Source organism: Chinchilla lanigera, unplaced genomic scaffold, assembly GCF_000276665.1.
Source record: "Chinchilla lanigera isolate Chin_1 unplaced genomic scaffold, ChiLan1.0 scaffold00012, whole genome shotgun sequence".
NCBI classification, from domain to species: domain Eukaryota; kingdom Metazoa; phylum Chordata; class Mammalia; order Rodentia; family Chinchillidae; genus Chinchilla; species Chinchilla lanigera.
The window spans coordinates 16,766,663-16,779,170 of record NW_004955413.1 but is presented as its reverse complement, the minus strand read 5'-3'; the positions used below and the strand labels follow the sequence as shown (position 1 = coordinate 16,779,170).

At 35.1% G+C, this 12,508-nt stretch overlaps 1 protein-coding gene across 1 annotated transcript in view; it reads right to left on the bottom strand.

The window, feature by feature from the left end:
• LOC102014763 (solute carrier organic anion transporter family member 1B1) overlaps nucleotides 1–12,508 on the bottom strand; it is a 61,540-nt gene that overhangs the window by 15,700 nt on the left and 33,332 nt on the right. Inside the window, exons 8-10 of the mRNA XM_005379050.2 lie at nucleotides 9,278–9,520; nucleotides 5,624–5,785; nucleotides 3,815–4,010 (exon numbers count right to left, since the gene is read on the bottom strand). Of these exons, the coding sequence (XP_005379107.1) occupies nucleotides 3,815–4,010; nucleotides 5,624–5,785; nucleotides 9,278–9,520 (601 nt within the window). The remainder of the gene's footprint in view (nucleotides 1–3,814; nucleotides 4,011–5,623; nucleotides 5,786–9,277; nucleotides 9,521–12,508) is intronic.

The window sequence follows — 12,508 nt, the reverse complement described above, 5'->3', positions numbered from 1 at the left end:
AAAATGTTGTCTGTCTGTTAGTATTTTCCTCCTTTTATTTCTAAAATAAAAAAAATAAAAATTAAATAAATAAATAAAAATGGAATTACCTTATGTTTTGTAAGGATTTGCTTTATAATACTATACACTTACAAATTGTAAGTTTGTTCTAAAAATTATGTAATATGCCTGAAATTTCAAATATATAACACTTAGATAATTATCTATCACTTTTAGAAATAATTCTTTTGCTTTTATAAAAATCATTTTATTATTTTAAAGAGAAAAATAAAAATAAAACAGACTATCAAAACAAGACAATAGGAGAGTAGCAATAATAAATGCATTGCATATTGTTATCTTCATAATAGTTACTCAGAGTAGGAGATATAGGCAAGAAATAATTGTTCAAATAATATTAGCACAAACCCTTCTTTTCAATAAAGTAAGGGAAACCAGCTGGATAGCAATCTTAACTATTTTGTGTATATTAAGGATATTCATTTTTGGAGGCAGAAAATAAAATTTTATTGAAAAGTCCTATAGAGTTCTTGATACCACCTTTTATTGTTTCTTTAATGTGGTGCTGGAGGTTGATCCAAAGAGCTTCACACTGAGCTATATCCCAAGCCCCTTTCCTTTATTTATTTTTTACAATCCAAGAGAGGTTCTCATTAAGTTGTTAAATTGCCCAGGCTTGGCTGGCACCTGTGATCCTCCTGTGTTAGCCTCCCTGAGTGCTGGGATTATATGCACCATCATACCTGGTTAACCTTCTGACCACATGGTGAAGTTATTATTCAGTCCTGTGCTGCATACCAAAGTTTCCGTCAGTTATGCATCACATACTAATGATAGCCTGATAAGATACCATTTAGTGTCATTGTCACTTAGTCTCTATGAGTATACCCTACAATGTGCACACAACGATGAAACAACACATTTCTAAAAATTTATCTCCATGACACGTAACTGTCACGTGTCTTGTTTTCAGAGTACAGCTGTAGGCTAAAGCCAGGGAGAGCCAGTGGGCAGTTCTGTGACTTCAAACAAGTTACAGTTCCTCTAGGTTTCAAGTAATGATGGATTATAAGAAGATTGAGCCCTGTGGGTGCTAAGGTGGTTTCCCCTCTGAAATTTAAAGTCATGATGCCCTGTATGTGTTTTGACTTACTAAAGAGATGCTGGTGGATGGAACCATCAACACTGAGCATTAGGACCATGCAGGAAGATAAATCAGGATTAGCAGGTCATGCCTGCAAGAATGGAATATTTAAATAAGGAAACGTGAGAAGATTTGATGAGTTAAAATTTACACCTCTGGATCCAGAGTTTGAAAACTCAGAAGCAAGGGTAGATAACACTACTGTGGGTGGTTGCTGCACTGTGATCAAAGGGTCTTTGCTTATCACTTGCATGTGAACCTTTCTAACCAAGTTGTTAGCTGCATCGCATAAGTCTGCCTGGGAGCCTGGCCTTTGACTTGGGGTGGACTGAAGTACTAGGAATACCTGGCATTGTGTGATATTAATGGAAAGTAAAAGGTTCTAATATGCATTTATATACAGGATATTTAGTAATTATACTTACAATGAAAACTGTACCAGAAGAAACAATATTAGCTTGCAGAAAATAAGAATGCAGTGCAGTATAAAGAAGTTTTCTCTTACAAAAATAGTTACTAAATGTCACACCGAATACAGATAAATATTCCGTCTAGTTTGGAGAATGTCATTTACATCATTGCACCCATGATAAATCAAAAATTCTAGTATTAAGATGAAGGGTTTTACAGAAGAGACCCAGAATAGCAAAAGCAATCCTGGGCAACAAGGACAAGTCAGGTGGAATCACAATCCCTGACCTGAAATTATACTATAAAGCTACTGTCATAAAATCCACCTGGTACTGGCTAAAAAACAGGCCTGAGGATCAATGGAACAGACTGGAAGAAACAGACACATCCAAAAACACACTCAACCACCTCATCTTTGATAAAGGGGCCAATCAAACCCACTGGAAGAATGATAGCCTCTTCAATAAATGGTGCTGGAAAAATTGGCTTAATACCTGCCAAAAACTGAAAATAGACCCAAGCCTATCACCATGCACCAAACTCAAGTCAAAATGGTTCACAGATCTCAATATTAAACCAGAAACACTAAATCTATTGGAAGAGAAAGTAGGTAAAAACCTCGAAGACATAGGGGTAGGCAGAGAGTTCATGAATAAAAACCAAATTGCACGTGAAACACTTGAAAGAATCAACAACTGGGATCTCATCCTACTGAAAAGTTTCTGCACATCTAAAGAAATCAGCAGCAGAGTCAAAAGAAAACCCACAAACTTGGAAAAAATTTTAGCTGATTGTCCCTCAGACAAAGGGCTTCTATTTAGAACATATAAAGAACTGAAAAATTTCAGCCCCTCCAAATTCAAAGACCCAATCCAAAAATGGGCAGTGGAGATGAACACACATTTCTCAGACAAGGAGATACAAATGGCAAATAAATATATGAGAAAATGTTCAACATCATTAGTCATTCGAGAAATGCAAATTAAAACAACACTGAGATTCCAGCTTACCCCAGTAAGAATGGCTAGCATTAAGAAATCAACCAATAACAAATGCTGGCGAGGCTGTGGAGAAATAGGAACCCTTCTCCACTGCTGGTGGGAATGCAGACTGGTGAAACCACTGTGGAAATCAGTTTGGAGATTCCTCCGAAAACTAGGTTAGAGGTCCCATTCAACCCAGCTATCCCCCTGCTGGGTATTTTCCCAGAAGATCTAAAAACATCATATCACAGTGATATATGTGCACCTATGTTCATAGCAGCACAATTTGTAATTGCTAAAATGTGGAAACAACCCAAATGTCCATCCACCGAGGATTGGATAAGAAAATTATGGTACTTTTATATAATGGAATATTAGCTGTAAAGAAAGATAAACTCAAGGCCTTTATATTTAAATGGTCACAACTAGAAACCATACTCATAAGTGAAATAAATCAAACATACATGTGCAAGCACCACATTGTGTCACTAGTGTAAAACTTGAAAGAGTTAATTTAAACTCGGAGGTATGATAGACACTGTGAAATTAGGAAACCACTGAAGAGTAAAGGGCTTCTGGGATGTGGGAAAAGAGAAGGGAAAGAAGGAGAAATTTTGTATGTATGTATATACAGGATAGATAACATGGTTGTTCTTCTGTCTTCTATTTCTATGCTGAAAGAAACTGTCAATGAGTCTTTGGTTGACCAGTATTGCATGTTTATATCTGTTTTCATGAGAAGCCACTTTGAAGATATCAATATGTAATACAACCACCATTGTTAATTCCCTACCACTTTGTTTGTAACTCTGTATTGTCTGTATTGTGCTTGTGATATGTTGTAAAATGTTGTATGTCTGTTAATGTTTCCCTCCTTTTATCTTTAAAATAAAAAAAAAAAAGATGAAGGGTTTTAGCATTAAAAATCTCAAATTAGAGAGAAAATGCAAAAAAAAAAAAAAAACTGCTAGCCATATCACTTTGAGCCTTACTTCCCACATTTAAAAAGAATGGACCAAAAGTAGCCATCATTCATCATAAGCACCCTAGAAATGAAAGTTATTATTTTTAGAATCTATGTAGTTTTTCTTTAAGGAAGAAATTTTAAGAAGACCTCTTAGAGGTCTCCCCAAAATAAGCATGTTAAGAATTTGTAAATTGAGATTTCTGTCAACTAAAAGAAAGTTTAGTTAAAATTGCTTTCTCTCCTACTTTCCCAGTGTCTTTTCATGAATAGTTAGTATGAGAGGTAATTGATACAGTGATATATACGGACCCATCATAGGCCAAAGTTAAGCCGGCAACTGACTTGGGATCACAGAATAAAAGAAGGTATATCATGTGGCATGCGAAGCTCATTGCCGCAGTAAAAAATGAATATTTGGCAATTCCAACCGTGGTCATTTTGAATTTTTTAATGAGAAATCCTCCTAACAACATTCCAATTACCATAAAAGGTATGGTTAGGGCTCCTAGAAATAAAAGAGAGAAAAGTTATAGTTATATAAATGTTTTTTTCTGATTTGTTTTCCACATGGAATACAGCATATATCAACTGAATTTATCGAAATGTATTACTGAAGTACAGTGGAGATAGAGGACAAGGGAATCACATAAGAAAGATAGAAATAATTTCATCCTACAAAGCTCAATGTGGTGGTGCATGTTTGTAATCCCAGCACTGGGGAGACTGAGGCAGGAGGATCACCACAAGTTCACAGCCAGCCTGGGCTTCATAGTGAGTTCAAAGACAGCCTGGAGCACATAGTAAGACTCTGTCTAAATATTTTTTTCTTTTCCTACAATGGTTAGGATTTTATTTTCTCAATAGGAAAAGGCAATAAGAGAACAGTTGTGTATAAATAGATGATTTCTAGGAGGGTCATTTTCCTGGAAAATAACATACCGGTTTTTTCTATATAAGACTTTGTACTATCATCTAAAATTCTTTATAGTTTTCAAAATGAAGAGTTCTAGAATTAAAAAACCCACTGTAAATTTGCCCAGTGCTTCAGATTTGAATACTTAAGTTAATGTCTGTTTCTTATTCAGTAATACAGTTAAATAATTTGGTTTATGTACCGTATTGAAAATGATTGATCCCCATTACAAGGTTTCCATTTCATTTTCTTGCAAGAGTTACTAACGAGGAAGATTCCTCTATTGGAAACATGCTGGATAGGCTATTGCCAGTCAAAGTGTAACATTTACAGTTTAAAACTTTAATTAAATTCAACAATACCATCATATAGAATTCTGATGCAGTGGTTTCGGAAACTCATTTTCAAATTATTCTTTTCTTCTTTACTTATGATTTACTCAAATACTACTTGATAATTTTAATTCATCAAATATTTATGAAGTATCTATAATGTTTTCACAATATTCTAGTTGTGACAACAAGGATGTAAGAAAATTTTTCCATAATAAGCAGATCTTGAAGTGATGGAGGGAGGAGTAGGAAAGGGGATAAAAAAAGAATTAAGATGTGTTACATACATGTGCCAGCTTCCCATGTGAGTATAATCATGTACTGGAAACATATACTCATAATAGATAAAAAACAAAAAAATAAAATGCTAGCAGCTCTCCATGTGCCATTGAAAATATGCATTTTAGAATAAAATGTTCTTTATTTTATGATGTTTGTCTTGAGTGAGTCATATTTTGATGGTGTATTTAAATAGTTTTTTCTTTGGGAAACATCAGCGTCTCATTTTTTTTGTAAGAAGCTGAGTTCTGATTTCAAGCAATATGCATTATAGAATTACAATGCTAACATCACCAAAAAATGTATCTTGTAATATCAGTACTAAATTATAAGATCTAATTATGTAGATACCATACGTGAATGCTTTATTCAACATGCAACTTTTCCTTTAGAAATTTCTAGACCATGAGATGAGACTTCAAATGCAAAATAATAGTGTCACAAGCTTGACAAATTTAATGGGATTTGAGAAAGAGAAATAATGGCAATTATTCACTGAAATATAAAATCACATTCACAGTAAAACCTCACTTGTAATGCAATGATTTAATAATATATCATTTATCAAGCAAACAGGTAAACAATATGTCTTACCTAACAAGTTAGCTTGAGATATGGCATAGCCATACTGTTGTTCTACATATTTGAAGATATAAGTAAAGCCACCAACGAAGCCACTGAACATCATCAAGGTCAAAATCACAAATATAATGTATAGATGATTGGTAAGGAGGTTTTTCATGGACTTTAAAAAATCTTAAAATTATAAAAATGATGAGATTATTATAATGTGATATAACTATATATTAAAATCATAATCATGTGTCATAAGATTTTAAGTTACACAAATATATAACACAGAAAGTGAAAGTCAACTGAAATCCTATTGACAGATTTTTAAAATATATTCCTTCACTGTTTTCCATACATATCTTAGGATTTATTTGTTTAGTTGATTTTACCCCTAAATGAAATCTGTTTTATAACTTGCTTATTCACTTAATATTTGGTTATTCTTTATGTTCTATCCCAAACTTCATAATTATTAATTAACCAATTGATTTCTTCAATAAATATTCAGCATTTAGTTTAGTATGACACAATATGCTAATTGTTCACAAAGCAAAGTGAATCTGACATGCTACGTCTCTTATGCATTAGTATTCAGTGATTGCTGTGCTACTAATACACGGATTGAACAAAATTTAAATTTAAAAAAAAGACAGAAAAAGGGGCTGGGGATTTAGCTCATTGGCACAGCGCCTGGCTGGCAAGCATAAGGTTGTGAGATCGATTCCCGGTACCGGAAAAAAACCAAAAAGAAAAAGAAAACAAAATTTAAATTAAAGCATAGCCTCAAATGGACAGAAATAAGAACGCTAAGGTTCAAAACTTTTATAGAAAAGTTTGAAATGAGGATTCAAACATTCTGTTACCTGGTATACAGTTTTTCTACCCCCCATAAATGTATTATTATAAATCATTTGTTTCAAGGTGCAACAGTAGCAACAGTAGACAGTGATATCATGTCTTAAGTGACATTATCACAAGAATTGTACAACAACATACACACAGATGTGCAACAAGTTCATAACTTATGTCCATGGCAGAAACTTTGTGCTCTGATTCTGCGACCACTGGGTCAAGTAGGTGTAACAGGAGTTAAAAGATCGGAGGAACTATTTAGAAAAGTAGGAGGACTTATCAGAGATAAACAAGAAAAAACAGACCTGATTATTGGCATTGAAGATCTTGCTCTTTACATCTTTAAAGATTTTAGTTAATACTTCCTTCTCATGCTAAGAAATAGTTTTATTTGCATATAATAAGAAGAAAAGGCCACTAAGGCAGAGGGCACAAAGAGAAAAAAGAGGAAAGAAAATGTATAGCAACAATAAACATTGAAAATGGTAAGTCCAAAATACTGAAGTTCTCTTTATAGGAATACCCATTCAGGGAGCACCATTGCTGGAGTGTGAAGCTTTCTAAATGACTTGTGACATTTGACTGAAAGAAGTGGAACTCACAAATTCACCAAATCATTGACTTGTTGAGGTGAATGGGAATTTAAATGTCATCTAATCTGAACTGTCACAAGATCATGATTCATTATGTATTATTGTTCGCATATTTGCAATGAACTAAAGCCTTGCTTTACTTATTTCTAAACCAGTCAGTTCTACCCAGGACCATATAGAATAAATGTTTTCTCATCTGATGTTATGTTCTTAGTTATTTCACACCTTTCTACTAGTCACATAACTAAGGTCCTCTGTCCTACTCAGGTCGTTTTCCTACATAGTTTAAAATATGGCTCATGTTTATAATTATCCTATTTTTGTAGTTTCATTATTGTCTCTCTTCTTTTTTCAGCATACAGTGAAATCTACTTCTTATAGGTATAGGCAATCCAGTAATGTTTATGGATCTGATATGGTGAAGTGGAAACATAGTTTATCCAAAACGAACAATTTTGATATATTATTATTAATGTGCACGTTAATTTTCAAAAACTGCTGATTCAGTGGTGTATTGGCAAATATTTAACAACTGTCCCTGCATTAACATATCCTTATGTGTATTATTTTCCAATTTCCACAGTAATAAGTGGTGACAAATTCTCCAACAGTGGCCAACTTTGAGACACTAACATAGTTGAAAACAATAGTTCTTTTCCATGAGCCAATATAAGATGGCTCCAACACACCATTTTTCTTGGTTTAAAGTGATGGAGAGAAGAAAATTACAATAAAATTGATAAACTGTAGAACTGAGGAGTAGTAGTACTTGGGCTATACTTGATAATTTGTAAGACAATCTCAATATCAACCTTAGGTTGCTTAGGGTTTAGGCATTGCATGATTTTATCATTTGCTATTTTGCCACTTTTCTTCAGTGTGAAAATTGCTGTCAACACTTCACCATTCCACTATTTTGTCTGCCTGCTGCTGTATTATTCTCTTGGTTATTACTTCCCAGGGGTTCTCAACTATTCCTAAGGGCTTATGTTTTAAACAGAAGCCACTGTCAAACAGAGAAGAGTCCAAATTCATACTACTGACTCCAATTATTCAAGTGTGTTACTGTTGCAGAAACTATAATAAACTGGATGGAAAATGCTTTGCACCAAGGAGTTGGAAAACAACTTTCATTAGCACTAGTGAATTGATGGGACCTGAGTCCAAATCATCAGCTCTGACTTAAAGTGAAACAGTAATTTATATACATTTTGTAAGAAGGAAATACAAAGCCAATAAAGGGTTAGTCCATAATTGGTTATATATACAGGTTAGTCTATAATTGGCTACATATATTGAGTCATATGTTGTCAGGCAGATGTGTCCTGGGGCAAGTTTAATTGGAGGGGGTTATTTATATGAGGCAGGAAGATCTGGGGGAAGTCAGTCCCACTCAAGCAAGCATGATTTAGTGTGATGTTGACAGGGCTAGTCTACCTCTGGTAGATAGTTCTTGAAGTAAACTAGCAAAATAGGATATTTGTGTAGGCCATTTTGTAGCTGATCAGAAAGGTCTAAGTCAGTTTTATCTCTGAATTGCAGCTGTGTAGTCAAGGTCAGTTGAGACCAAAGCCCCATTATGAAGGTATAGTTTTAAATTTTCTATTACATTTAATTTCCCCTTACACTACTACTTCCATTATAAACATTTTGTAAATAATTTTTCAATATAATTGCAAAGAAAAAATCTTATTGCAGTTACCTAGAGGGAAACTTCTCCCGTGTTCCTGCTTATTCCATGTTTCCACCTGAAAATTCTTACATTTAAACTGACCGTGGTTCTTAAAAGAGTTAATTACAATTGCCTCCATATTCTCAGTATCAAAAAAATTCTTGGAAAACAGAGGCCATGTTCTATCACAAGGGTATACTGTGGTACCTGGTACCAGTTGGTGAATAACTAAATGAATGAAATATTAGAGTTAATTTACCTCAACATCTATATTATCAAGTTTTGAAATGAATACATACTCTTTGTTTCATACGGCACATTGTTTTAAGCATTTGGTTGTTTCTCCATGCTAAAGACCACATCCCCTTCACTTTGTTCTATGTTCAAGTAAAAATCTACAACTTTAGTAAGAATCTGAGAGAAATAATTCAGCTACATTTAGTGCCCAAGGAAGTTAACTCCAGATGATTTCAATATAAGCTATTATTTTGTGATACTCAATCTTCATTTCCATGAGGACTAAAAATTACAAATTGACTGTAAATTTAAAATGCTTACCTGTCATAGTTAAAGTAACATGTTGCACATGATTGCTCGAAATATCTGTTTGATTTTTTTCTTCATCTGTTTCGAGTCCATGTGAGTGTGTTGAAGCTTTTCTTTCTTTCTCTGGTTTATTTGGATTTCGAGGTAGGAAAAAGAATGGTATGGAAGAAATAATGGAGAGTAGTCCAGATATAAGGAAACCAAGCCACCAAGCACCAACCCAGCGGGAGTCCTGGGGGGTTATCCTGATGCTGCCTAGAATAAATAATTAGGAAAAGGCCAGTCAAAATCATTCTGAAATACAATAAGTGAACAGTATTGATAATGACTGTTGTCCTCCATAGACGAACATAGCAATCTACATTTCATTAACTCAAAAATGTTATTTTCTTCTTTTCATATTTTGCCATCTTGGAAATTAGCATAAGTTCGACATTTGATATTTTATACTTGCTATTGTTTAAGGATCAGTCATAGCAGTGCTGTCACACTGAGCTTATTAAAACTTGATGGCTTTTCCAAGGACATGACAGAAGAACTGACAGTGTTGGCTCTTTAAGTCTTAAAATGATTTCCAAAGCATGGGCAGTGTATGGATCTTCATCGTTGTGTGGAAACATCTATTAGTGAAATCTGCCGAGGCTGAGACAGCACCACCAATAAAATTTAAAGAAATTTGCAAGATAGTCTCAAAGCCAATAGAAGGGCTTCTCCCCTCCCCAGAAACATATGTTTACAATTCCCTTGATGGCACAAAGGATGAAACTGGCAAATAACACACTCACTAAAAATCTGTATTTAAAATTAACTCAGAAAAGTTAGACTCTTGATAATAGAAATAATTTAGCCATTTTATTTCAACTTTATTTTCGTTGAAAGTATGCATGTGAATGCTCTGGTAGTGCTATATACCAAGTACAAATAAGTTACTTCTGTAAGTAGAAAGTAAACTCTAAGTATTGAGAAACAAGAATACACGAGATTGCCACCAGTTTGCAGGAAAGGAAGGTATAGACTCCCCCTCTTCCAATGAACACAGTGATTCAACAGTAACACACAGATTCTTTCTATTTTTGAGAAATCCAGAATTGAAAGGTACTACTGTCCCTAGAAAGTACAAAACCAGCTACATGAAAACCAGTACAAAGTGGAAGCACCTAGTATAGTGTCCTAATATTGGGAAGAACTAGTAATCTGAACTCGTGTGTAGACATTTGTTACAGATTTTTCCCTCTGGCAAACAGGGTGAATGAGGAAGGAAAGAGATGGAGTGCACATTAAAACTGCTACTTCCCCAGGTGCTACCAAGGGACTGACTCCCATCTCACTTATTTTAGAGTGGTGACAGAGGTGATGCAAAGAACAAATGTAGCAGTTCAAAGTAGTGCCTGATCACACACCAACTCTTGTCATGTGGGTTAGTACAGAGTGAGTAGGTAAAAAAATAAATAAACAGTCCAACTTTCCCATGGGGAAGGAAAGGGTTCAATCACATTTCATCTTTTCTGGGTCTTACTAAATGTATTGGCCTTTGTCTTGCCTGCCTTGGGACTGGGCATATATGGGCCCCCATGGGTGCCACAAAGAACAAAGATGGCGGTGTGAAGTAGTGGAAGACCACTTGCTATATGCTCTCCCCTAGATCTACAAAGAGTAAGAGATAAAAAACAAGCTCCCAGATTCCACCTGGGGTGAGAAACAGTTGAATGGCAGGTGAATATTCAAAATTTTATGAGAATTAGCCAATCGACTGGTTTTTATTTCATCTATTGTCTTAGTTATTTTCTCACTGGTGGAATAAAATACCCAACACTCACAAGTTAAAGGAGGAAAGGTTTATTTTGGCTTACAGCTTGTAGAGGTTTCAGCCCATAGTTGACTGGTTCCAAGACAAGATGGCATGGCAGAGGAAGAAAGTGCATGGCATGACTTACGGGGCAGGGGGGCAGCATCCTCCCTTTCCCTTTCTCTTTAATTCCATTAAGGTTACAAGCCTACTCATTGGTACCATTCACACCAGGGCTTGCTTTCAGTAAATCCATTCAGCCACACTCAGAACTATGCTAAACCAAGTAGTCAACTAATAGAGTACTATATGTCCTTAATCCCTGGGTCATATACCCATGATCCAGCCACTTCTCTAAAGCCCCACCTATGAAGGTATGTGGCTTTGGGGAACATCTAAATACAAGGTTGAACACCTATATAGTGTGGTAAGGGGACCCTGCATGCTCCACATGGCTATGGGTGCCTAAAAACAAATACAGCATTTTGGAAAATGGTGAAGTTTTAACACACACAGAATCTCTGGCTACATGAGATACTTCAAAGAATCAACAACTGGGATCTTGTCCTACTGAAAAGTTTCTGCACATCTAATGAAATCCCCGGCAGAGTAAAAAGAAAACCCACAATTTGGGCAAAAAATTTTAGCTGACTGTCCCTCAGACAAATGTTTTCTATCTAGAACATGTAAAGAATTAAAAAATATCAGCCCCTCCAAATTCAAAGACCCATTCCAAAAATGGGCAGCTGAGATGAATAAACACTTCTCAGATAAGGAAATACAAGTGGCAAATAAATACATGAGAAAATGTTCATTAGTCATTTGAGAGATGCAAATTAAAACAACACTGAGATTTCATCTCACCCCAGTAAGAATGCCTAGCATTAAGTAATCAACCAATAACAAATGCTAGCGAGGCTGTGGAGAAATAGCAACTCTTCTCCACTGCTGGTGGGAATGCAGACTGGTGAAACCACTGTGGAACTCAGTTTGGAGATTCCTCAGCAAACTAGGTCTAGAAGTCCCATTCAAAATACCTCTCTGTGTATTTTCCCAGAAGATCTGAAAACATCCTATCACAGCCATATATGTGCACCCATGTTCATAGTGGTGCAATTTGTAATTGCTAAATTGTGGAAGTAATCCAAATGTCCATACACCGAGGACTGGATAAACAAATTGTGGTATTTTATATGATGGAATATTACTCAGCTCCAAATAAAGATAAACTCAAGGCTTTTATAGGTAAATGGTCACAACTAGAGACCATATTCATAAGTGAAATAAATCAGACCTGCATGTGTAAGCAACATATTGTCTCACTAATGTAAGAACCTGAAAGAGTGAATAAAAACTAGGAGGTATGATAGACACTGTGAAATGAAAGGAAAATGCTCAAAAGTAAAGGACAACTGGGGTGTGGGAAAAGAGCAGGGAAAGAAGGAGAAATTATGTGT